The sequence below is a fragment of the Astyanax mexicanus genome, unplaced genomic scaffold (assembly GCF_023375975.1).
Source record: "Astyanax mexicanus isolate ESR-SI-001 unplaced genomic scaffold, AstMex3_surface scaffold_33, whole genome shotgun sequence".
Taxonomy (NCBI): domain Eukaryota; kingdom Metazoa; phylum Chordata; class Actinopteri; order Characiformes; family Acestrorhamphidae; genus Astyanax; species Astyanax mexicanus.
Genome location: NW_026040043.1, coordinates 2535300 through 2562482, shown reverse-complemented (window position 1 = coordinate 2562482; position 27183 = coordinate 2535300). Strand labels below are relative to the sequence as shown.

Here is a 27183-nt window from a genome sequence, read left to right as displayed (position 1 = left end):
ATATGAAATGCACGCCCTCATGCTGAGCTGTACACAAGCTGTACACGTGGAGAGCTGTTCCACATCACCGCTCGCTGCTATATAGCTCTCGTCTCGCACCTCCACCCCGCAGCATATGTGCGAGTGTTGGGTGTTTTGGGGCAGCTGATGGAGCAGATGGTGGTGGCTGGCCAGAGGAAGGTGTTTGATGGGTGGAAAGAGGTGTTTTTAATTACACGTCGAGTCTGTCGCCCGGGCGGTGGCTGCCGGGGCCTCGTCTGCTCGCCTGCTCAACCGCCTGCAGCCGGCAGCCTGCGCTCGGCCCGGAGCGCGCAGCCGTGACCGTTACGTTTCAGACCAACACACAGCGCGGACACGAGTGCGTCAGCGGCGCGAACATCTTTCTTAATTGGCAGATTGTCGGTTTTGACAGGCGGTGAAGTTAGGCGTTCTATTTTCATTCGGCCGCGTCGACGCAGACGCCGGGAAAATGGGTCAGTGCGGCCTCGGACGAGCGCCGGCCCTCGTCCTGTAATTGGGCTAATTAGGCCCTGCAATCACAGCACTCCGCACACACACACACACCACACGATCGATGCCGACTCACCCATACGGAGGGAAGGACCGTAATTATGGCCCGGAGGTCTGCGCTGCACTTCTGAGTCCTACCTTCTGCTGACGCAGCCGAGCCGAGCGGCCGAGACGGTTTGAGTTTTTGAGCCTCTATTATTAATTGTTTGGTTCTTCTTCTTCTTTTGTTTAAACACCGCCTTGGCTTTGCTTTGCCGGCGTAGGCAGGACTGCTTACCTCAACACTGCTGAGGAGTCTGCTGAGTCTTCAAACAGCTGATCTTCCAAACTGAAATAACATTAAAAAATACGATGTTTACAATACAACCTCTTTTATTTCCTGTGTTTTGAGCATTTTGATATAATATTGTGGCGTGAGGAGGCGGGGGAGTTGTGGGTCCACCCCACGCCGGAGCGCCAAGCCATGCCTGTCTCAGCTGGCCCGCATGAGGACTGATTGAGCCGCCAGCTGGGACAGGCATATATACTCAGCCTCAGCCCTCATTTGGGGAGACTTTCACTGGGGAGCTGAGGGCTGAGGCTGCACTGACGCTTTAATAGTAAAAAACTAAGTAATTCTACAGACTCTAGAGCCCCATTGGGCCGAGTTATGTTTTAAGTTTATTCTGGGTGTGGTGGAGGGCATTTTCGAGCCGAATAAAGGTATGTTTTGAGTTCATTTACTCCCTGTGTCTGTGTATCTCTGTGGGCTTCCTCCTTCCGGGTCACAGTGGTCACGCCCCTAACCCCAGGGGAGTAAACATTGAGTTGTCAAGCTTGTGCAGAATGTTTCTCTACTACCCTATACTACCTATACTCTTCTATATGTCCTACATTCCCTATACTTACTATACTATCCTATTTCATATCATTGCTGTCCAAAGAAAAATGAGCATCTCCATTTTTGACAACATTTGAACACACAAACTGTCCCTCGCAAGGCATCAAAATATAACGACGAACGTAACAATCAAAGTTCTCAAAATGACCTGAAATGGACTGTTTTTTACATTGACTTCCATTGAAAGTGAGGAAGGTTTTATCGTCAAGATAGGAATGATCGTCTGACTGTTGACTGTTGTCAGGGTTTTAATCAGTCAGTGGAGCTCCTGTGATGCAGACAGCTTGTAAACAGTAAATATATATATAAAAAAAAATAATAATTACAAATAATTAATGATGATCTGATTTCATTCTCATATTTTATATCGGGGGATATAAATGTACTCTGTAATGTACTCTGAATGCAGAGAGGTAAAATATCTCATTTTGTGGCCTTATTTATTTTGTGCATTTTTAATATTGAATTTTATTGTGGTAACTTGTATACATGTAGATGTAATGTTCTTCATCAGTTTCTTAAAAAAAATGCCAATAAATTCACTTTGCATGCATTTGTATGTTTAAATGGGTTTTCGAGGGCTATTTTTAAAAATAAATTAGTTTGGTTTGCATTCTAGGGCAGCAATGTTACCAGAACATTTAAATGAAGCGTTACATAAAAACAAGCAGAAAAAAAGGCCTCACAAGGCACAAAATATAACGATGAATGTAACATGAATGAATGGTTATATCGTGTACTTTCCGACAACCCTACACTTCACTTATATATATATATATATATATATATATATATATATATATATATATATATATATATATATATATATATATATATCTGTTATAAATGTTATTAAAAATTGTTGGAAATATCACTGAGTACAGTAGAGTATCTTATCTTTTCATATGTCAAACATCAAAGCTGGTCTGAAAAAAATCTTTGTACTGCTGTTTAAGAACTGTCTGGTGTGTTTGCACTCCCAGATGTAAGCTCAGAATTTGTTTGCTGCGATCTTGAGAGGTTAGAAGTCATTTTTATCCTTGTTTGCCAGGATTTTATTCAGTATTCAGTTTTTATATATTTACCAGTTCTTCTCTTTGTGTTCTGCAGTCTGTCCCGGCACTGACAACAAGCTCAGCACCCTGTCGGATCTGGACCAGCAGTACCACACTCTGCGCAAGTTCTACGAGAACTGTGAGGTGGTGATGGGTAATCTGGAGATCACCAGCATCGAACGGAACCGCAACCTCAACTTCCTCAAGGTGAGTTTAACTGATATTATCTCCATCTCATTATCTCCGTCCATCAAGCTATGTTTATATACTATTATATACTACTAAATAGCACTACTTAGGGGAATTTATGATCAAAACAGTACTACAGAGGCAAATTTATGACCACAATAGCACTACTGAGGTAAATTTATGACCAAAATAGCACTGCTGAGGTAAATTTATGATACAAATTGCACTACTGAGCTAAATGCATGACCAAAATAGCAATACTGAGGTAAAGGTATGACCACAATAGCACTACTGAGGTAAATAGTTCACCAACATAGACCAAAATAGCACTACTGAGCTAAATATATGACCAAAAGCACTTCTGAGCTTAACGTGTGACCAAATTAGCACTACTAAGCTAAATTTATGACCAAAACAGCACTGCTGAGGTACATGTATTACCACAACATATCTATTGAGGGGAATGTACGACCAAAATAACACTACTGAGGTAAATATTTCACCAACATAGACCAAAATAGCACTAGTTAGCTAAATTTATGACCAAAACAGCACTGCTGAGGTAAATGTATGATCAAAATAGCACTACTGAGGTAAATTCATTACCCAAACAGCAGTACTGAGCTAAATATATGACCAAAACAGCACTTCTGAGGTGAACGTGTGACCAAATTAGCACTACTAAGCTACATTTATGACCAAAACAGCACTGCTGAGCTACATGTATTACCACAATATATCTATTGAGGGGAATGTACGACCAAAATAACACTACTGAGGGAAATGTATGACCAAATCAGCACTTCTGAGCTAAATGTATGACCAAAACAGCACTACTGAGGTAAATTTAAGATTAAAACAGCACTACTGAGGTAAATTTTTGACCAAAATAGCACCACTAAGGTCAATTTATGAACCAAATAACACTACCGAGCTTAATCTATGACCAAAACACCACTACTGATGAAAATGTGTGACCAAAACAGCACTACTAAGGTAAAATTATGACAAGAACAGCACTACTGAGGTAAATTTATGACCAAAATAGCACTAGTAAGGTAAGTTAATGAACCAAAAAACACTACCGAGCTTAATCTATGACCAAAACACCACTACTGATGAAAATGTGTGACCAGAACAGCACAACTAAGGTAAAATTATGACAAAAACAGCACTACTGAGGTAAATGTATTACTAAAATAACAGTACTGAGGTGAAGTTTTGTGCGTTGTTGGTTTCTCTGCTAAGATATTAAAATGTTAAGTGTTTAATGAGTATTTTAACATTTTTAAAGACAAAAATACATGTATGCTATTAAATTTGTGCAATGAAAAGCATGTTTTGTTTACTGTGTTTGGACAAATGTTGTATATTTTTCAGTTTTTGCCCAAATAAAGGTGCATCTATAATTACAGGTCAGTCAGATCATGTGAAGATTCACCTCTGTTTGATGTTAAAGCTGTATATTGATGTTTAGGTTGGTAAATGACTGTGATTTAGCTCAGGGTTAACCGTATGGAACACAGCTCTGATATCTCTGAGGGTAAAACTGAGTGATTAGTGTTCATCATCAGCCTCTATCAGACGCTGCATCCTGCTCCACAGCTCCTTATTGATGACTTCTGTTTGTCTGCAGTGTTATTAAAAGATAAGTTGCTGCGCTAAATGGAAAATCATCAATTAGTTTTGACAACTACGCCAGATAGCGGAAAATATGGGCAAAATTTAATGGGTTTCTTTCTAATCTGAACTTTTATTGAATATTAAGTGTGAAGACGACAAAAACAACAGAAACTAAATAAGATGACGTCAAACTCTTGAGGAGCTTGAATTAATTTAACAAAAAAAAGCAAATGTGTTTGTTAAGTAATGTATTCAAAAAAAATACAGCTCTGGAAAAAAAAATAGGAAAGCACTTCAGTTTCTCTGATTTTACTATTTATAGGTTTATGTTTGAGTAAAATGAGCATTGTTGTTTTATTCTATAAATTACAGACAACATTTCTCCCAAATTCCAAATAAAAATATTGTCATTTAGAGCATTTATTTTGAGAAAATGAGAAATGACTAAAATAACAAAAAAAAAAAAATCAATCAATATTTGGTGGAATAACCCTGTTTGGTTTTTAATCACAGTTTTTTTCATGCATCTTGGCATCATGTTCTCCTCCACCAGTCTTACACACTGCTTTTAGATAACTTCATCCTTTTACTCCTGGTGCAAAAAATCCAGCAAAATTATTCCTCTTGATTATATATTTCAGAGGTTTTCAGTTTGGTCAAATGAAAGAAACTCAAAGTATTGTATTTTTTCCAGAGCTGTATGTTGTGAGGTGATATCTTGTGATTAGGGTTGAACAGTGGTCCACATGCTCATGGCCACATGGATTATCAAAAAAACAACAAAAGAGGAAGATGAATGGCTTCAACTTATAGTAAATTGATATTAAACTTATATATAACTTGTATCTAACTTGTGCAATAGAACTATCAAAGAGAAATATCTCTTTGAATAATTAAACTTAAATTAAGTAATTTAGGTTTGTTTCTAGTGTTTATGGAACTATTTATCAAAATATTTAATTTTGTAAAGGGAGCCGTGTTAAATTTGTTAGCGTATCTATTTTTACGACCTATTGTTTACATTTTTTAAATATTTTTTCTGATAATAAAGTCTTTATTTCTTTATATATTGTGTATATAAATATTTTGTGGGACAAAGTAAACTCAATAGTAATCAAAGCCTTAATTTAAAGCTTAGTGTTTTATTTTATTTATATATATATTACTAACAGTACAGTAACTTACAAACCTATATTAAAGCCCAGTCATGAAAAAAAAAAAAAAAAAAAAAAAATATATATATATATATATATATATATATATATATATATATATATATATATATATACAAAATATATATATATAAAAATATAGTGATATACCATGAAACCATCAGAATCTTGAAAAAAATGCATTTTTTATATGCATTTTTGGCCATACCACCCAGAACTATCTTATAATGATTGAAGGCCCTTATCCAGGGTAAATACATGGTAAATTACATTTTATTGTACTTTTTACAATATATATTTAGGTAAATGGGGCAAATGTACTCTTTGTAGTCTTGCCCAATGACTCTTGTTGTTGGTTTATGTTTTTTTTTTTTTTTTTTTTTTTTTTTGTGTTGCTACCCTTAATCTTTCTGCGTAATTGTGAAAAACAGAATATATAGAGATAAATGGGACGTGTCTTGTTGAGATTGAGGGGTAGGGTGTCTCAATTATTGTTGGGATAGAGGAGTAGAGTTTCCCCAAAAAATGAGCTTTAGGCCAAATATAAAAAAAAAAACGGACCATCCAGACTGTTATCAGCAACAAGATAGAGTAGATAGAGTGTCAAATTACTTATTTGTTGTAAAATGTATTAAATGTAATACAGCAAAAAACCTCGGTAACATTTCCTATGAACCCTGTTTTTTTAATAATGCGTTACATGACATGCATAATACCTTATAATGACCGTAATAAGCCTGTATAATAACTCATAAGTACCTACAGCGACATTTATAGCACATTATAAACTACAGATGTAAGGGTTTATGAAGAAATGGCTTATAATGCTTTATAATATGTGTTCATAAGAACGTTGTACAATGTAGTGTTGTAATGCACTATAACACAGATTTGGTATATTTTGGTATAACGCATCATAATATGCAGCTATGATTTCTTAAATTAAGCATTTGAAAACTCACTTCACTTAAAGTCAGTAATAACTGTACATAAGGCTTTATAATGTGTTACACACTTTTATAAAAGCTTAATTTGAGAAATCATAGCTGCATATTATAATGCATTATACCAAAATATACCAAATCTGTGTTATAGTGCATGATTTCTCAAATTAAGCATATGAAAACTCACTTCACATAACTTCAGTAATGACTGTATATAAGGCTTTATAATGTGTTACACACTTATATAAAAGCCTAATTTGAGAAATTATAGCTGCATATTATAATGCATTATACTAAAATATTCCAAATCTGTGTTATAGTGCAACACTAGATTGTACAATGTTCTTATGAGCAGATATTATAAGGCATTATAAGCACTTTCTTTATAAACCCTTATACTTGTAGTTTATAATGTGTTATGAATGTTGCTGTACGTACTTATGAGTTATTATAAAGTCTTATTACAGTCGTTATAAGGTATTATGCGTGTCATATAATGCACTATGAATGCATTTATACTGCATTATGAATACAGTGTTCATGGGAAGTGTTACCAAAACCTCTTTTACTGACTCACCTTTAAAAGAGGGTCAAACTCGGGTTTGCAAACATTTCTGGAAAATAAAAAGTGGGGTTCAAGTCCCCTGTTTGCTTCTCCAAAAAGCAGACCCTCTGCATCTTGGGTAAAAGGATGCTTTTAGTACAGAGTAAAGCAAAATGAACAAAGCGAGGGAGCATTTTAATGGATTTTAACTGTAGGGAGAAACACTTTTACTGGGCTTCACAAACAAGAAAACATGCTCTAATTTATGACCTTAAGGTCCAAAGACTTTTATTTTCTTTTTTACACTGCATGCTAAATACCCATCATGATTTATCTGGTCACGACTGCTTCTTGATTTTAGTGTGTTCTTTCACAAAGACCAAATTCACCCCACAATCTTAACCTTTGAGGATTGATAAACGCAACAGTGCATCAAATCTGATATTTTTTATGTTGTTTTTTTATTATTTTAATATCTTTGTGAAAACACAGTGCACTTTAGACACATGTCTTTATTTCCGTTCTGGTGTCTTTCTTTGCTGTATTGCTTCATGTTGGAACATATGGAACCTGTAGAGCCTCCATACCATTAATTCCTTGGGGCGTTATCTTTTAGACCCTATAGATTACTATTCAGATTGCATACCAGTTTCTTGTTTCTAACTAAACCAACATGCTCATGTGGGGCTTAGATTGGTCAAATATGTGTTAAGTTTTTTCCAGGTGGTTATTAGGCTCTAAGTTTGTTGTTACTGTACCCAGTTGGGCTTCATAAATGGGCTCCATCATTGTAGCCTAGCTTAATCTACCATGGCTCCAATCTAGACCCAATGAGGAGTTTTCAACCCTAATGGCTCCCATGTTTAAACCCCTGTGGTTCCCATAAACCACCCTGATGGGCATCCATATTTGGATGGGAAGTTCTGGGAAGTTCTGTGAAGTCTCGAAAAGCCAGGACCTACCAACCAATGGTATTGAGGAGTTTAAGAGGTAAATAGAAGCATTAAGAGACAACAATTAAAAATTGGTGAACAAACATGTTAACAGGTTATGAGAACCAATAATGGTTCTCCAATGGCATCACTAAAGGAACCCTTTAAAGCACCCTTTTCCATTATTTTACGAGTGATTTTAAAGTGATCTACACTTTAATGTAACTTAATACACATGTCACATCAAACTTCCTTGAGTTTTATAAGAAAGGGCTCAGTTTCTCTGAAGGAGGAGCCCTGACGTCTGTCTCACTTTCTCAGGCGCTTAAGTTATGGCTGTGATGAATTTGTAATCTGCATTGATTGTGTGCTCCAGCCTGTTGTTAGCCTGATTGTCCGACTGCTTATGAGTGCGGCGATTCGTCTTTAATCAGAACTTAATCAGAACTCCCTCCAGTGGATTTGCATTCCTTAATATTTCTTTTTTACATAATCCCAATCAGCGAACCAGCGAATCAGTGAAGACTGGGAAGACGGGAAACAAAGAAAACTGTTTTTTTTTTTTTTTTTTTTTTCGTCCAAGTTTGATCCAGACGAATGAAGAAGAAGTTGGAATAGTGGCTACCACTTTCTTTAAAACAAGACCACCTTTATAAAGGGGTTATGAATGGTTTATAAAGGAGATTATTAATTGATTGATATTGATTAGGCTGCAAATACTTTAAAACTAAAAAATTAATCATCCTTACTTTCTCATTCAAAAACAAAGATACACAGCAGGAAAAACTGGGAAGCAGATCTCCCTCTCAGCGATGTAGAGTTAGATTGGAAAGTTATATGGAATAACATTCCTGTTTTTTCCAAATCATCAGTTTATACACTTCAAAATGTGTCATAAAATGTATATAACCCCACGGAAAAGATACCTGATGGGACTAGCCACCCATCCCTGCTGTACTTTCTGTAATAACACTACTTTAGGTACTTTTATGCATACTTTCTGGAATTGTCCAGAAGTATCAACATTCTGGAAAAAGACAATTAGAATTCTTTCTTCATTAACTGACATTTTTCAAATTTTCCAATTAGCCCGTCTCTGCATCTTTTACTTGATAGTTCTACTTTTCCAATGCCAAAGAGAGTACATAAAGTCTGGTCGGCTGGCCTGACGGCCGCTAAAAAAATGATTGTTCAGCGCTGGCTTCCGCCCCATTCGCTTTCTGTTAGATATTTTTTACTTAGAATTATCTTCTGCTAGAGTCAATAGAGCAAATCCAGATATAATGAGGATATGGCTAAATGTAATTAAAAATTTGAAAATTATTATTATATCATGATTACTTTCTATTATTAGACTTTGTGTCATGTTTATAGTGTGCTTAATGTGTGGCGGTTGGGTGGGAAGGGATAGTTATTTGGTAAGGTAAACTGGATGTAGTGGGTTAGATGTGGGTGGGGTGGGATAGGAATTAAAAGAGATAAGAAAACATTGTACGTTTTTTGTGTTACACTCTGTTTGTTACTGTTATCTGTTATCTACAAAACTTTCAATAAAAAACTTGATTACAAAAAATAAAACCAAAAAAATAATAAGAAGTTAATAAATAACTAACAACATGGCTAGAAATGACAACAGTGAGTTAAAAAAATGTCAAAGTCGTGATTCCACACTCATTTCTACTGTCAAACCTCAGATCTTTCTAGAGACTGATTTTACTTTGTTTTTTTTTTCCATCAATAAACATTAAACTTGTCATATTAATATATTTGTAAGTATGTTTAACTCTTTACTATAAATTAAATGACTGTCGGATCACTTTTGCCTTTTTAATTGATGTGTTGTAACTGCTTATCAATGGTTTTAAAGCATTTACCACCTAATCAACAATACTTAATAATCTAGTTTATAAACCCTTTATAAACCATTTATAAGGGTAGTCTTATTTTAAAGTGGTACCGAATAGTGTATTATACTAAATGCATTCATTCTGGTCTGGTTGGGTAGATTTAGCACCAACTAACATACAAAGACCTTCAGTACTGAGCTGTGGAAAGATGGAGCTCCAATACTTTTATGGGGTTTGGAGTTGGGAAGATGGAGTTGGAGATGAGTTGGGTTGGTGATCATCCAACATCGTGACATTATTAATGCTGATAAACGAATAGGCATCTTGATTTTTTTGGTTCATATAGCATTAAAGGTCTCCTTCCGCTAAAATCCACTTTTTCTTGTAGTTTGTGAAATACAGAAGCTCTCTCTATAGGAGTTGTATATGGATGCTGCACATGATAAAACTCTTCCTCAACCTCTTCCTCTATTCTCTGCAGCAGCTGATATTCCGAAAAACAAAACGAGTCGTTCAGGAAAAGCCCTGTGTCTACATCAACCCGTGAATTAGTATTCATGGCCCCGCCCACCTCGGCTCGGGACCGCCCACGGGCAGAGCTGAAGCGGGGCAGTGATGCCGCCTCGTCAGGAGATAAATAACAGTGCTAGGAACAGCATGCAGTTCATTCCTGTGTTATTTGTGTGAATAACACATCAGTGTTAATATACTTTACCCAGTAATTCAGAGCTAAGAAACAAATGGTTAGAATTAGTCTATGGAGGAACACCACCAGCTAAGTACAATTGAGATAGGTAGGTGTAGAAACAGTTTAGAACAGTTCTGTTTACACTAGTTACTTTATGAACCTGGACTCTACCCGCCTCTGTGTGTAAAGACTGTTATTAGTGTAAAAATGTCTTTATTTTAAAACATTTCGGTACCACTTTAAAATAAGACTACCTTTATAAAGGGTTTATAAAGGGGTTATAAATAGTTTATTAATGGTTACTAATAAGGTTGTAAATGCCTTAAAAATCATTAATAATCAGTTATAACACATACGTAGAAAGGGCAACAATGACCTGTTGTTTGCCAAATAGTGAACCCACAGCCTTCTATATTGTTGCCCTTTCTACGTATGTGTTGTATGTGATCATTTTTAAGGCATTTACAACCTAATTAGTAACTATTAATAAACTAATTGGAAAGCATTTATAAACCCTTTATAAAGGTAGTCTTATTTTAAAGTGGTACCAACATTTCTAACTGTTGTTTGTCTCGCTGCCTCCTGGTGTCGCAGTGCTGTTAGCCAATCAGAGGCGATATGTTTGCATGTGTGAATATTCATGAGCAAGAGCTGAAATCCTACCGTTCCCTTCCCAACTCCTCCACCGGACTAAAGTAGCGTTATATATATATATATAGGAAAAATTTATGAGACCTTTAAAGAATCGACTGACAGGAATCAAACTTGGTGGGTAGTTTTGGATCCTATTGAACACTCTCTACGATCTCTCTACATGCTGAGACGTCTGCTTTGTTGCAGTGTTTTACATGCGTAACATAATGCAGGCCCTCTCGCAAACCTTTTGCTAGGTGCGTTGCAATTCTAATTGCTATCTAATTGCTATCTACGTCAACAGTCTATTTCCCTGCCTTGTGGCCACGATGTTTAAATAGCATCAGAGTTTAGGAATATATCTATGCTAGTGTGCGTGGTGGTCTGGAAGTGAGGTGTGTTCAGGTAAATGTCTAATCTGTTTCTGTCTTAGTGGAGGGAAATACAGGTGCGCCACTGATTGATTAAAACCCTGACAACAGTTAACAGTTAGTCGCCCAAATCTATCTTAGTCATGCACTCCTGCGCAAATCCAGCTTTTACATCAACAATATAGAGAATAAAGAATAAAATAACACATTGCTGTTCTCTTAAATGAGCTGCACAGAGTGAACGAGCAGGTCAGTATCCTCTTCTGAGACACGTTACAACCACATACTTAAATGTATTTTATTGAGATTTTAAGTGATAGACAAACATAACGTATTGCATAAATGTGAAGTGAAAGGAAAATGATACATAGTTTTCCAAATTTTTATTGAATAAAAAAAAATATATATTTTTTAATCAAATACAAATCAAAAGTATTCAATCCCCCTATATTAATACAACTATAAGTGCTTTGGGGTTTGTCTCTACCAGTTGTGGATCTCTGCAGCTCCTCCAGAGTGACCATGGATTCTCGGCTGCTTCTGTGACCAGTATAAATATAATCAGGAATTGCTCATATACAGTATGTCTTAAATTCTGAATCACTTATTGTTGCTAGTTTTTATGACCTAATATTTAAGTCTATAGACTCCCATCCTGGTTATTTCCAGTTGGCTTCAGGTCTGAATTCATTTGTTTGTGGGAAACTTAAATTCCATAAATGAGTCTCACTTGTAGAAGAAGCCTCTCCAATACTAACTCAATACAGCCGGCTTGTTAGTCCTATCCAGTCCTCATCAGCTGACTCCAGAGCAGTTCCCTTCAAATTAAGCTCCAACCTGAATGCATTACTCTCCGCCAAGGTCAATAACCCACTCGAGTAGGCGTTCACAATTTGTCGCTAATTAGCTTGAGTGTTGGAGAGCGCGGAGCTTCTCGGCGCTGCATATTCAACAGCGCAAATATCCCATCCATCCCTTCACTTCTACACATGATCAGCCTGCAGAGCTCTGAGATACAGCCCTCAGAAAGAACCCGGAGATTCTGGAGGATCCCTGCAGTGCAGCCTAGTGAACAATAAAAAACAGTAGATTAAAGTAAGCAATCCTAAGCATTATTATGCTATAGTGCACTAAAGTGTTCTTATAGACAAATTATTATTAATCAGTATATTTAAAGAGTAATAAAAAAGGAACAGCTACTTTTGTACTTATTATACACTGAAAAAATTGATGAGTAAAATTTACTTTAAAAAAGTTGTAAAAAAAAGTTAATTTAAAAAGTAAATTTAATTTCAGATAAATTTAAGTAACTTCATCTCGGTTTCAAGACTTAAATGTTACACAGAGTAAATAAGTGAACTGAACTCCAGTCAATCCTTTCTTTTAGTAAACTTTACTTCATTTATTTTTACTGAATCAATCCTTTCTTTTATTAAACTTTACTTCATTTATTTTTACTGAATCAATCCTTTCTTTTAGTAAACTTTACTTCATTTATTTTTACTGAATCAATCCTTTCTTTTATTAAACTTTACTTCATTTATTTTTACTGAATCAATCCTTTCTATTAATAAACTTTACTTCATTTATTTTTACTGAATCAATCCTTTCTTTTATTAAACTTTACTTCATTTATTTTTACTGAATCAATCCTTTCTTTTAGTAAACTTTACTTCATTTATTTTTACTGAATCAATCCTTTCTTTTATTAAACTTTACTTCATTTATTTTTACTGAATCAATCCTTTCTTTTATTAAACTTTACTTCATTTATTTTTACTGAATCAATCCTTTCTTTTAGTAAACTTTACTTAATTTATTTTTACTGAATCAATCCTTTCTTTTAGTAAACTTTACTTCATTTAATTTTACTGAATCAATCCTTTCTATTAATAAACTTTACTTCATTTATTTTTACTGAATCAATCCTTTCTTTTATTAAACTTTACTTCATTTATTTTTACTGAATCAATCCTTTCTTTTAGTAAACTTTACTTCATTTATTTTTACTGAATCAATCCTTTCTTTTAGTAAACTTTACTTCATTTAATTTTACTTAAAATTAAATTTACTTAAAAAAAAGCAAATGCAGAAAGTTGCAAAACTTTTTTTTAAAAGTAAATTTTACTCATCATTTTTTTCAGGGTATTATAATTGTATAAAAATAGTACATATATAGAAAATAAGTAAAAGGATAATAGTAAATAGAACTAAGAACAAGAATAAAAATATAAAACATTAGAATAAAAAAATAAAAGTAATAATAAATAAATTAAAATAAATTAGAAATTAAAATAAGAAAAAGAAACTAATAAAAAACGCTTTTTAATTTTAACAGTTATATTAATGCAACCCCTAAATATAGTGTAATATTTTACCAATGTAGTAATTTAATTTACTTTCTAAAAAGTTAAATGCTATATTGTACTTTAAGTGAACTACTGTAACAGCTGTTTTTAACACACTTTGCTAAAAAAAAATTTACAAAAGTATAGTTGGAAACAAGTATTTAAAAAGTATACTCATTTACATTAAACTAAAAGTGTACTTTATAGTAGTCTATTGTTTTTTTTTAAATACACCGTATTGTATTTTTTAAAAAGTATGATCAAAGTTTAATTTCAAACATTTGATGAAAGCAAAATATTAATGTACTTTTCATATATTTTAAGTAGATACATAACATTATATATATATATATATATATATATATATATATTTACATATTTACAGCATACAATTAAGTATGAATATATTTCATTAGTGTATGAAGGGCTCTGTAACGAGGCGTTGAGCAGAATCAGGTGTGTAACAGTGGAGAGGATCCAGGGCGGTGGAATACCTGCTGTACGAGTGTAGTAGCCCTCAGCCCTGAAGCATCGCTAGCTCGTCCACCACCCCAGAGGCTGGAGCCCGGCTCAGAGCCAGCTGCTGCTGCTGCTGCTGGGCTTTCTTTCTTTCAGGAGCTCCATTGATATTCTCCTCAGCTCCTCCACCGCTGCCCTCTCAACAACCAGCCAGACATCCACACGCTCCAAGGAGCTGCCGCAGAGCCTTTAAAGGAAACTTCTGAAGTATAAAAATAAAAAAATAATAATAAAAATGCTTACACACGTAGCTAGAGCTGTGAGAAAGCTCCAGGTTAGCAGGCTCTGATTTGTGTAGGGCTGAACGCACCATTTCTGTCTACTAGCTTTGGGGTTTTTTTGAAACGTAAGCATGTTTTGGGGGAGCATTGCCTTATCTGGCAACCTTAGAGAAAGCTAAAGGGTTGAGGCTGTTTCTGAACATCTGCAGGATCGGGGATAAAGCTGAACCAGCTGAGGAAGTGAATAAAAAAAGAATGCACCAGATGCACCAAACATTTGGCAACAGGAAATATTCAGAAAAAAAGGCAAACAAGGGCTTTGTGTGTTTAGCTAAATAAGTGAAAATACTTCAAATACTTCAGATTCTGGTGGCCAAAAAAAAAATAAATAAATAAAATACTTCAAACCTATGTTGGTTGGTAAGAGAACGTAAGAGAAATGTGAAGATTATGGCTTACAGCCAATGAAAACCCAAAATTCAGTGTTGCCAAAAATTGTAAAAGTTATATAAGACCAATTGGTACTTCTGGCAGTGTGACCAGTGTGCCAAGGCATGCTGGAAAATAAAATCCGCATCTCCATAAAAGTTGCCAGCAGAGGAAAACACAGCCAATTGTCAATTGCGGATGATGAAGCTGGATTTAGGGGCATGTTGGTGTGTCTTTTGTATCGTGAGGTCACAAAAATATGCCTAGGACATCTCAAAATGTGCAAAAAACATGAACTACTTCTCTTGATTAATCATGGTTGTGTTTCATTTTGGGCATAAGTTGAAATAAACCAATCAGGGTGTCACTTGCCATTATCCTTAAGAGGCAGGTGAGCTCTGACTGGCGTGTTCGTATCTTAACAGTGTGGCGCTTTTGTGCATCTCAGCAGAGGATACTGACCATGTGACTGCTCGTTCACGCTGTGATGATATGCCAGTAGCTTATTTAAAAGAACAGCGGTGTTATTTTATCCTTCATTCTGTTTATACTTGAGTTAAAAGCTGGATTTGCACTGCAGACTGTTGTCAGGGTTTTAATAAGTCAGTGGCGCGCCTGTATTTCCCGCAAGATAGAAAAAAGCGTGAAAATAGACAGTTGTTGGGGTGTAGGGCTCTAAGACTTTTATTAAAGATATCACAATAGAAGAAAAGATGATATACTGACAAGAAACAGGAGTATAAGCATTCCAGTACACCAAGATCTGCCTAAACTTGACTTTTCAGACCCTCACTTTGGCTGAGGCATCAGGTTGTTCTGTTGTCTTGTTGGTTTCAATCTCACGTCTCTTGTCCCGAAAGAGAGGGTGCTTTTCTTGGTGGGGGAGCTGAATCCGGCACAACACTGACCACTAAATGTGTATTGTAAATGGGATAATGTATCATTTTTAATGAAAAAGTACTGATATACTCCTCTAGTATCGATATTTCATGCAACACATGTGACAGGTGAGGACCGTTGATATGCATGATCATAATATGATAATGAGAGTATATAAACTAGATCCTGGTTCAGTTGATCTGGACTGAGACTACCTCTTTGTTGGTAAGACAAAATGTTGGTTCTCTGGTCAGAACTAAGGTTTTGGTTTAGGTCTAAAAAAAATGTTGTTTTATTCTTTATTCTGTTTACTTCTGATGTGAAAGTTGGATTTGCACTGCAGACTGTTGTCAGGGTTTTATTAAGTCAGTAGCGCACCCACTGACTATCCCGCAGGATAGAAACAGGCATTAAGGGGTCTTAAGACTTTTATTAAAGATATCACAATAGATAAAAAGATGATATACCGTCAAGAAACAGGAGTATACTCATTCCAGTAAACCCAAGATCTTCCTAAACTTGACTTTTCAGACCCTCACTTTGGCCGAGGCATCTGTTTGTTCTGTTGTCTGTTGGTTTTAATCTTGCGTCTCTTGTCAGAACGCCCCCTTCGATTTGGGACGAGGCCTCCACCCGTCAAATTAAAGGCTGGCAGTCCTCTGTCATGGTCCGGCCTGCAGCTCTCAGCGGTGGATAATGATGTTAGGGGCTTGGAGTTGCTCTTCATTAAAATCTGATCAGTCAGGCCTGTGCTGGGCTATATGAGGGGGAATAGCAGAGTGGCTGAGGGTCTGAGATACCAGCATCCCAACACAACAGGGATAAAAGATCAGGCACGACTCGAGCCTACTCTGGAGTCTGAAGCTGGAGCTCTGGTTTTATACATGTGGAGTTGAAGAAATTATTCATCCAGAGTGTCTTCAGGATGTATGGGGGGTTAGCCATGAGGCTAAGCTACTGGTAGCTAAGGATAGTTTGCATTGTGTATATTATACAGTATATGTCTTTTGCTGCTTATAGTCAGCTTACAATAATAATAATAACTAATATTTTGACATTTATTTGATTTCAGACAGTATAACTCAAGACATTTCAACAAAGTTGGGAAAGAGGACATTTAGGGTCAGCGATGTTGTAAAAAAAAAAAAAAAACATTATATGATTTTAAAGGGCCTATTTTTTAAGTATCATTAGGGTGCAAAAACTACACCTTCCCTCGACTCAAAATGCGCGAAAGGCATGAGCTAATTCTCTTAATTAATCCCGGGTGTGTTAATTTTGGGCATAACGTGAAATAAACCAATCAGTGAGCTGCGCTTTGGTGCATCTCAGCACAGGATACTGAGCTGCTCGTTCACGCTATGAAGATACACCAGCAGCTCATTTAAGGAAACAGCAATGTTATTTTATTCTTTATTCTGTTTATTGTTGAGTTAAAAGCTGGGTTTGTGCATGCACTGAGGGCACACAGTGCGCCCGGCACTCCTGTATGACTAAGATGCGATTGGGTGGCTGACTGTTGACTGCTGTCAGGGTTTTAATCAGTCAGTGGAGCACCTGTATTTCCCTCCACCAAGATACAGAAACATAACAGAATTTTACCTGAACACACTTCCCTTCCAGACCACCACACCCATCAGTGTAGATTTATTCCTGAACTCTGATGCTTTTTTGAAGGGCTGTAAGATGGCGACGAGCATCATAATGGACCCTAAGTTTTTGTAGTTGCCACCTTGCAAACCTTGCAAAAACACGCATTCCACCCCAGTGACCACAAAGCAAATGTTATGAACCATTTAAGCTGAATATATTTTCTGTTTTTCCTTCAGGATATGATGTACTTTTCTAGGTAATTATGTAATTATGTAGTTATGTAATTGTCTGTCTCTTAGATCTTTGGTATATAGTGATTCAATATTTTGCTCCACTGTCCTAAACACTGTAAAACAATGTGCCGAGTGAAAACAATCATTTCCATATCCTTTTATAGTCGCTTTTTGTCCCATCACAATTTGCATTCTGGTCTTATAATCTGTCATGGCTATCTATCTACCATCAGAAATAAATAAGAGACCGCTTAAAAATGATGAGTTTCCTTGATTTTACCAAATTAAAAACCTGGATGATCACAAGCCATCAAACCAAACTGAACTGCTTGAATTTTTGCACCAGGAGTAAAGCAGCATAAAGTTATCCAAAAGCAGTGTGTAAGACTGGTGGAGGAGAACATGATGCCAAGATGCATGAAAACTGTGATTAAAAAACATGGTTATTCCACCAAATATTGATTTGTGATATCTTAAAACTTTATGAATATGAACTTGTTTTCATTATTTACATTATTTGAGGTCTGAAAGCTCTGCATCTTATTTTGTTATTTCAGCCATTTCTCATTTTCTCCAAATAAATGCTCTAAATGACGATATTTTTATTTGGAATTTGGGAGAAATATTGTCTGTAGTTTCTAGAATAAAACAACAATGTTCATTTTACTCAAACATAAAGCTATAAATAGCAAAATCAGAGAAACTGATTTAGAAACTGAAGTGCTTTTGTTGGCTGCTGTGGTATCTCAGGTGGTTGCAGCGTTGCCGAGTAGCATCACAGCGCTAACGCTTGAAGCAAAGTGCAGCGACTTGGTTCTGATACATCAGCTCACAGACGCAGCCTTGTGCTGATTGATCCACATGACCCTAGAAGTGATGAGGGGAAAAAAGAGCACCATCTACTACTGTACCCATCCGGAGAGAGAGAGAGCAAGGGCAATTGTTCTCTCTCAGGGCTCCGGCAGCTGATGGCAAACTGCATAACCCACTGGATCACTCTGATCTACTCTTATATGTGCATTTTCTTGATGCATTTATGCGATCCTTGCCTGCAGAAAAGTTATAATAACTCGATTTCTACAGTCTGAAGCAGGTTCTCTTCAGTGCTTTTGGAAAAATACGCTGTTTTCTTTGCCGTTGCTCTAGAATAGCAGAGCCGGAATGTCTGTAGGTTCGGGTTTTGAATAGAAACCCAGTACAAGGCTTTTCCTTTTAACCGGAGAGTTCATGTATGGAGGTTATTTCACCCTGCAGCGTAAGGGACAGGAAACAATGCACGGCATCCACATCTCGTAGGCCGTGTCGCTCTCAAAGCCACGGATTCTGCTGATGTATCAGGAGCATAAAAGACAAAGTGGCGGTGGTGCCCACTCCAGCTCAACAATGGCGCGATTGTAGCACCGCTCACCAGCTCCGTTCAGCAGATCAGTGTCTGACATTCTCCGACAGTACTGTAGAGTCCGGAGCCTTATGAAAAGAAAGTACAATGTTAATCTGTCACGCGCATTCAGTATATATATATATATATATATATATATATATATATATATATATATATATATATATAAAACTGCTCGTCCTCGCTGTCTCTCGCCCTTCCCTTTTCCTCTCCCTCTCTCTCTTTCCATCTCTCACACATACAGATGAATGACAGCCGTCTGACATTAAAGGAGAAGGATGGGTTGGTGAGAGGGCTTATCACAGGGGAGCATAAGCCTGCAACACATAAGAGAGCGAAAGAGTGAGAGATAAAGAGTGAGAGTGTGCAAAAGCTTTATATATTCTTTAAAAAAAAGCCTCTGACAATGTTCAAAGATGCTCTCCAGCTCTCTTCTCCTATAGCACGACCATCACTGGGTCCCAACTAAGAACCTGGTTTGTGAATAAAAGCACTATGGTTCCGTCTCTAGTGGTCCAGAGTTTTTACTCATGACACTCTTGCAAATGAAGATGGCAATCTGTTGAAATGATCATCCTACCTCTCAGTCCAATGATATGCCCCCTCTCAAAGTGTGTAAACTGGGCAAAATGTCTTTAAAAGCCATCAACAATTTCTCACCAAGAGGTACACTACCCAAAAATACCCTCAGAAAGCCGTTTTTCGGCGTAGATGGCAGGCAATTTGTCGAAACCACCATCCAGAGGTACACTGCCCAGAAGTAACAGTTTACACCTTCTCGTGGCAGGAGAAAGAAAGACAGCTTTATACAGTCTTTACAGTATAAAAGTCTTTGACAATGTTCAAAGATGCTCTCCAGCTCTCTTATCCTATAGCACGACCATCACTGGATCCCAAGTAAGAACAAAGAAGATTTGTGATTAAAGGCGATATGGTTCCAGTCTCTAGCAGTCCAGAGTTCTTACTCATGACACTCTTGCAAATAAAGATGGCATAGATAGTGAGCAATTCGTTTAAAACGACAAATGACCTCTCTCAAAGTGTTTAAACTGGGCAATATGTCTTTTGGAGAAGTCAACAATATGTCACCGAGAGGAACAGTACCCAAAATAAGCCTCTAAAAGACTTTTTTAGGCATAGATGGCAGGCAATTTGTCGAAACCACCGTCCACAATTTCTCACCAAGAGGAACTCTACCCAAAACTAGCCTCTAATAGAACTGTTCCACCAAAACAACTCTGGTTCTTGAACCAGTTCCATTCAGACACAGTTGCAGTGCTGCTATACAAACAGACGCTCCCACAGATGTTGTTGCGGTTTGCAATAAAAAACCTAGTTTTCTTCAGTTCCCGCTGCAAACCGGTAAAAATTCGGTTTACGAACCTTACGATCTTGTGTATTAGCCTTTGATAACGTTCAAAGATGCTCTCCAACTCTATTATTCTATAGCATGACCATCATTGAATCCCAAGTAGAACCTGGATTTGTGAATGAAGGCGATATGGTCCCAGTCTCTTGACTGGAAATTTCTTACTTATCACACTCTTGAATATAAAGTTTGGCATAGATGGTGAGCAAGATGCTTTATCCTTTATATCTGTATCTGTTGTATTTTCTCTTTTTTGTGCTGAATTATGAATTCTGTACTATCTGTTTGGGCTTATAAAAAAACGTGGTCTTTTAGAGAACCAGATTGCGTTTCCACCAGTTTAAGTTTCCGCTGCGAACGAATGTTCCTGGTTCCGAAACCAACTTTTGGTGATGTAAACATCAGAATTAGCTAATTTTGCCGTCCACATGTCATGCCCATGACGCCCTTGCAAATGAAGATGCCCTAGATGGTGAGCAATTGTCTTAGTTCAATGGTACACCCCTCGCAATGTCTATAAAGTGGGCAACATGTATTTTGGAGAAGTCAACTAATTCTCACCAATAGAAACACTACCCAAAAATACCCTCTTAAAGCCAGTTTTTAGGCGTAGATGGCAGAAAATTTGTCGAAACCACCATTCAGAGGTACACTACCCAGAAGTAGCGTTTTACACCTTTTTGTGGCAGAAGAAAGAAAGACAGCTTTATGCTGTGTTTTATAAGTCTTTGGCAATGTTTAAAGATGTCATCCACGACCATCATTGGATCCCAAATATGACCTGGATTTGTCTCTATAGGTGATATGGTTTTGAATCTCTAGCCAGTCCAAATTTCTTACTCATGACACTCTTGCAAATGACGATCCAACCATCCGGTTGTTTCAACGGATTGCTAACCATCTATGCCATCTCGCAGTCCAATGATGTAACCCCTCTCAAAGTCTCAAAACTGAGCAAAATGTCTTTAAAAGCAGTCAACAATTTCTAACCGAGAGAGACACTACCCAAAAGCAGCCTCTGTAAGCCTTTTACAGGAATAAATGGCAGGAAATTCGTCAAAACCACTGTCCACAATTTTCACCAAAAGGAACACTACCCAAAACTAGCCTCTGATAGCACTTTTTCACCAAAAGAACACCTCTGGTTCTTGAACCAGTTCCATTTGGGCACAGTGGCAGTGCTGCTATACAAACAGATGCTCCCACAGATGTCGTCTGTTCGCACTGAAAAACTCGCTGCAAATTAATGTTCCTGGTTCTGAAACCTATGTTTGTTGGTGGAAACTGACTGGTTCTGTTTTGAGAGAATCTATGACTCCTGGTGAGCCTTCATAAGCCAACAGAATATAGATAATTATTTTCTTTGTATGCAACAAAACGTGGCAAACCGGTTCAAAATTAGGTGGAAAACAGCTATGAGAGCCTTTTTATAGGGCAGTGGGAGCAGCGTTTTTTACACCCTCTTATAGCAGGACAGATAAAGAGAGCTTTATACAATCTTATATATTAGCCTTTCACAACATTCAAAGATGCTCTCCAGCTTGCATCCTATAGCACGACCATCAACGTATCCCAAATATAACCTGGATTTGCAGCCGTAGATTATACAGTTTTCAATCTCTAGCCATCCAGATTTCTTACTAATGACCCTGTTGCAAAGGAAAATGGCATAGATGATAGGCAGTTCATAGAAACAACTATCGGTAACACTTTGTATGAATGTCATCTCTATAGGACTCTATAAACATACTCATAACACATTATAATGCATTCATAAGGCATTATAAACATGGCTATACATATTTATAAAAATATATAATTCATCATAGCCATGTTTATTATGCATCATGAACTGTGATTATAACGCATTAATAGCTGAGTTTATAACATGTTATACATCAATACCAAGAATCTCAGTCGCAGCTTGCAGACTGTATCATGACTAAAAAAGCTTCCAACTTATAAACACACTCTAAATAATCCTATAAATATATTTTAACCACTCATAAAGTATTCTTGTCGTGAATACAATATTAGTTATTGTCAATTATAATGTATTATAACAGGTCTTTGTGCACTCTAAGTAAAGTGCCAGACTTTCATTGTGGGACTACATTATTAACGATAGCTATATACACTATTATAACATACATATATTATACACACAGCTTATAATGTATTATGATCACAAGTCATGATGCTTGATAAACATGGCTATACTTGGTTATGCATTTTTATAAATATTTATAGCCATGTTTATAATGCCTTATGAATGCATTATAACGTTATGTATGAGTGTAATAGAGATGACATTCATAGAAAGTGTTACCCAACCATCCCTCTTTTTTCAGTCCATATCAAAATGTGTAAACTGGGCAAAATGTCTTTTTGAAGAAGTCAACAATTTCTCATCAAGAGGAACACTGCCCAAACATACCTTCTGGAGGCCTTTTGTAGGCGTAGATGGCAGGCAATTTGTCGAAACCACCATCCAAAATTTCTCACCGAGAGGTGCACTACCCAAAAGTAACGTTTTACGCCCTCTTGTGTCAGAAAACAAAAAAACATACATACCAGAATACATAATCAGAGTTTGTCATTAAAAACGACACAGTTCCAGTGCCTAGAAGTGCAGATTTCTTATTCTTATCACCATTTTAAATGAAAAAGGCCTAGAAAGCAGACATTTTTTTTAAAGGACCATTCCTCTACTCTCAGTTCAAGAATGCACACCCTCTAAAAACCTGTAAACGGAGAGCTTTCAGCGATTTCTCACCAAGAGGTGAACTACACAATCGTAGCTTCTGAGAGTCTTTTTATAGAGTACTGGGGGAAGCAGATGAGCAAGAATGGGCTAATAAGCTTTATGTACTCTTTTTAAAAAGCCTCAAAAGATGCTTTTAAATATTCTTTCAGAAAGCCTTTGTGGTGTATTAAAATGGTAAAACACTGTATTCCATATGAAAATCTATTAAGGAGTCTGTCTGTGCAAAAGAGAATGCTGGGTCATTGGGTTTGCCTGGACTGAGGGTCCTGAGAGATGTTGGAATGTGGGCTAAGAGCCAAGAACACCCCACATCTGTTTCCTACTTTTACTTTGCTTGAAACATACATGTCCGTTTATGGTAAAGAAATGTGATACGCGTTGATCTTAGCGTATAAAAACTCTGGGAGAGAAAGAGAGAGAGAGAGAGAGCTATGGATCAGATTGGGGAAACCTCTCTCCAAGCAAAACCGGTTTGCTTGTTAATGATGCTGTTATCTTTTGTACTAATTATTCTTTTTTCTGTAATAAATTTTCTTATATACAAAGAACAGTATCAGCGAAGACTTCTTTCATGCATCTACATGGCATCACAGCTCAAGATACTACACCTTTATCAGGTAATTTGTTGAAACCAGCATTCACAATTTCTTACCAAGAATTACACTACCCAAAAATAACCTCTGAGACCCTTTTTATAGGCATAGATGGCAGACAATTCATCAGAATGACCATCGATTTTTTTTTTTTTTTTGTAGTAGTAGATTTCTTGCAAACGCACAAATCATTGAAACAACCATCCTGCTTCTCTCAGTCCAATAAAAAAGCCTTTTATAGGGTAGAATGTTTAACAACCTCTTGTGATGAGAGAGAGAGAGAGAGAGAAAGAAAGCTTTATACACTCTTTTATATAAGCATCTTACCATTTTACAAAAACGATGCTCTCCAGCTCTCGTCCTATAGCACGACCCAGTTAGCAAGTATGACGCGAAGTAATCAAAGTAAATTACCAGCTGCTCACTCAATAATACACAGATTGTGAGCCGCTGAGACTTCCTCCCAGCATGCACCACTAATTGCATCACTCCTGAAGTACAACAAGTGAAGGGATGTCACAATTACTCAATTAACATTGATTACTCACGATCAATCAAATTATTCTCTTAGCAAAGCTGCGGTAACTACTAAGCTTTCGGTAAAACTGCATTTCAACCCCCATTCTGGCTTTCGCTTGATTGCAGACAGTATAAATTTGAGATTGAGTTTGTGATTCATCTGCTCAGCTTATTCCTGCATTTCAGACCTGAAACGCATTCCAAAGAACAGTACTTGCACTGTCTTCTTCTTCCAAAGCAATGCAGCATGAGGTTCTGCACTGTCTTGTTGGAAAAATGCATGGCTGTCCCTGTTGAAGGTGTTTAAATGGCCAACTAATTTGTGTTCTTAGTGGTTTTAAAACGTTGCATTTTGAATGTGTCAAGCATAGCCATCTCCTAGCCGTATTTTTCTTTTGTGTGCCTGCCTGGTCTGTTTGTAGTGCTGCGCGATTTTCAAGATTAATTTCATTCATTTGAATTACAGATTCAATGCGATTTTAAAAATTGAATAATCACGAATTTACATAAAGACATTTTATCTTTTTAATCTAAAATATCCAAAAACACTACTCATTTCTGAAGTATTTATCTGTCTTACCGCGGTTACCGGAGCCTCCCGCAGACTAACCTGCACATATTGTCATTCGGCTCAGTCCGACATTCAGCACTTTTCCAGCACTTAAATCCTACCATTTCTAAAACTGCAGCGTCATCGCTGATTAATGGTGCATTAATTTAGTGCATTATTTCTCAATTTTCCGTCACAAACTTGAATTCTAAAGCATAACCCAGCGTCCGTCAGCGTGTGAGTTTCTCTGCGGCTGTGTGTACACAAGGTCAGTGCGTGATATGAATGCATGTGCGTGTTAAACATTGTTTTGAATCATTGATTCACTCAATGAGTCGATTCAACTCAAAGTATGTTGCGTATATAAAATATATGGTAACACTTTACTTGGATGGTCCATTTGATGACCTCTTTGACGCTCAACTGATATTCAACTAACATCCAACTACATGTCTATTAAATGCAAATGAACTAAAAGGTGAAAGTAAATGATTCTCTATTGAATATAACCCTACACTCAACTCTAACCCAAACGCTTATCTTAATATTTTAGGATTGGGTTTAGGGTTCGATTTTAAGTTTAGGTTAAGGTTAAGGTTAGGGTTAGGTGTAGGGTTTGATTTTAGGGTTGATTAAGGGTTAAGGTTAGGGTTAGGTGTAGGGTTCGATTTTAGGGTTGATTAAGGGTTAAGGTTAGGGTTAGGTGTAGGGTTAGATTCTATTTGATTATTTTTTAGGCCCAGCACTAGCCGTTTGTGTGTTTCTTTTTTTATATATATATATTGGAGCGGCAGTACCATGATCAGCCACCAGGGGCACCCTCTATAAAAGGGCCTGAAAAAAACTGTCAATTTGTGCTTTTCCACCAACGTGTTCACACAACTGTTCTGGTTCACGAACCTAATTTTCCACCAAACAAAAGTAGGTTCCGCAGGAGCATTCATTTGCAGTGAAAACCAAAGAATACTAGGTTCCTCAGCGAGAACCATGACCGCTTCTGTTTAACTCCACTGTGCAAGTGCCCTCTGTTGATGACGTACGATGTGACGTTTTGACGATTTAACTATAAATGAGAGGCATTCAGGGTTCCTCCCCTTTCCTGACCTGGAAAAGCATCCTGCTCAGGCCAACCCTTTCAGGTTTATTTAGTTGGTTTTGTTTGTTATTTTGGCCTGTGCTCACCCCTGACGCAATATTCCAACTACACAATGTGTCTTCACACAGTAATGATGTTCCATCCCAAATTAAAATGCTGAATGTTCTACATCAGGGGTGTCCAAACTATTTTAAAAACAGAATGAAAGTTGGCCCGCTGTTAAGCAGGTTTTTATAATGTGAGATTCAAAGTTTGGAGGCTAGGTGTCAGAAACGGGCCAAAGAGTCTAAAAGCGCAGAGAGTGCGCATTTCTAGTTCAAAAAAGGGGCCAAAGAGTCTAAAAGCAGAGAGGGTGCGCAGTTGTAGCACAGAAAAATGGGCCAGAGAGTCTAAAAGCTGAGAGGGTGCGCTTTTCTAGCGCAGAAAAACGGGCCAAAGAGTCTAAAAGCGGAGAGAGTGCGCAGTTGTACCGCAGAAAAACGGGCCAAAGAGTCTAAAAGCGGAGAGAGTGCGCATTGCTAGTGCAAAAAAACGGGCCAAAGAGTCTAAAAGCGGAGAGAGTGCACATTTCTAGTGCAAAAAAACGGGCCAAAGAGTCTAAAAGCGGAGAGGGTGCGCATTTCTAGCGCAGAAAAACGGGCCAAAGAGTCTAAAAGTGGAGAGGGTGCGCAGTTGTACCGCAGAAAAACGGGCCAAAGAGTCTAAAAGCGGAGAGAGTTTGCATTTCTAGCACACAAAAATGAGCCAAAGAGTCTAAAAGCGGAGAGAGTGTTCAGTTGTAGCGCAGAAAAATGGGCCAAAGAGTCTAAAAGCGGAGAGGGTGCGCAGTTGTAGCGCAGTAAAACAGGCCAAAGAGTGTAAAGGCGGAGAGAGTTTGCATTTCTAGCGCAAAAAAAAACGGGCAAAAGAGTCTAAAAGCGGAGAGGGTGCGCGTTTCTAGCGCCAAAAAACGGGCCAAAGAGTCTAAAAGCGGAGAGAGTTCGCATTTCTAGCGCAAAAAAACGGGCCAAAGAGTCTAAAAGCGGAGAGAGTGTGCAGTTGTTCCGCAGAAAAACGGGCCAAAGAGTGTAAAAGTTGCCGTGATTAAGGAGTTTAATATTAAGAGACATCATGAAATTAAACATCAATTTGAAAAATCTTAGTTTACACAACACTGTCAAAGATAGATAAAGATAGTAAGTCAAGTAAAATGGTGTGTAAATGAAATAATCAGGAAAAAAGTATTATTTAAAGTGGTATATTTCATTATTTGTTTTATTACAGAGTCTGTGGCCCGTGAC

General features: G+C 37.1%; 1 protein-coding gene across 1 annotated transcript in view; it reads left to right on the top strand.

Moving 5' to 3' along the window:
• LOC103029321 (receptor tyrosine-protein kinase erbB-4-like) overlaps positions 1-27183 on the top strand; it is a 351238-nt gene that overhangs the window by 163463 nt on the left and 160592 nt on the right. The window contains exon 2 of the mRNA XM_049473086.1: positions 2501-2652. Within this exon, the coding sequence (XP_049329043.1) occupies positions 2501-2652 (152 nt within the window). The remainder of the gene's footprint in view (positions 1-2500; positions 2653-27183) is intronic.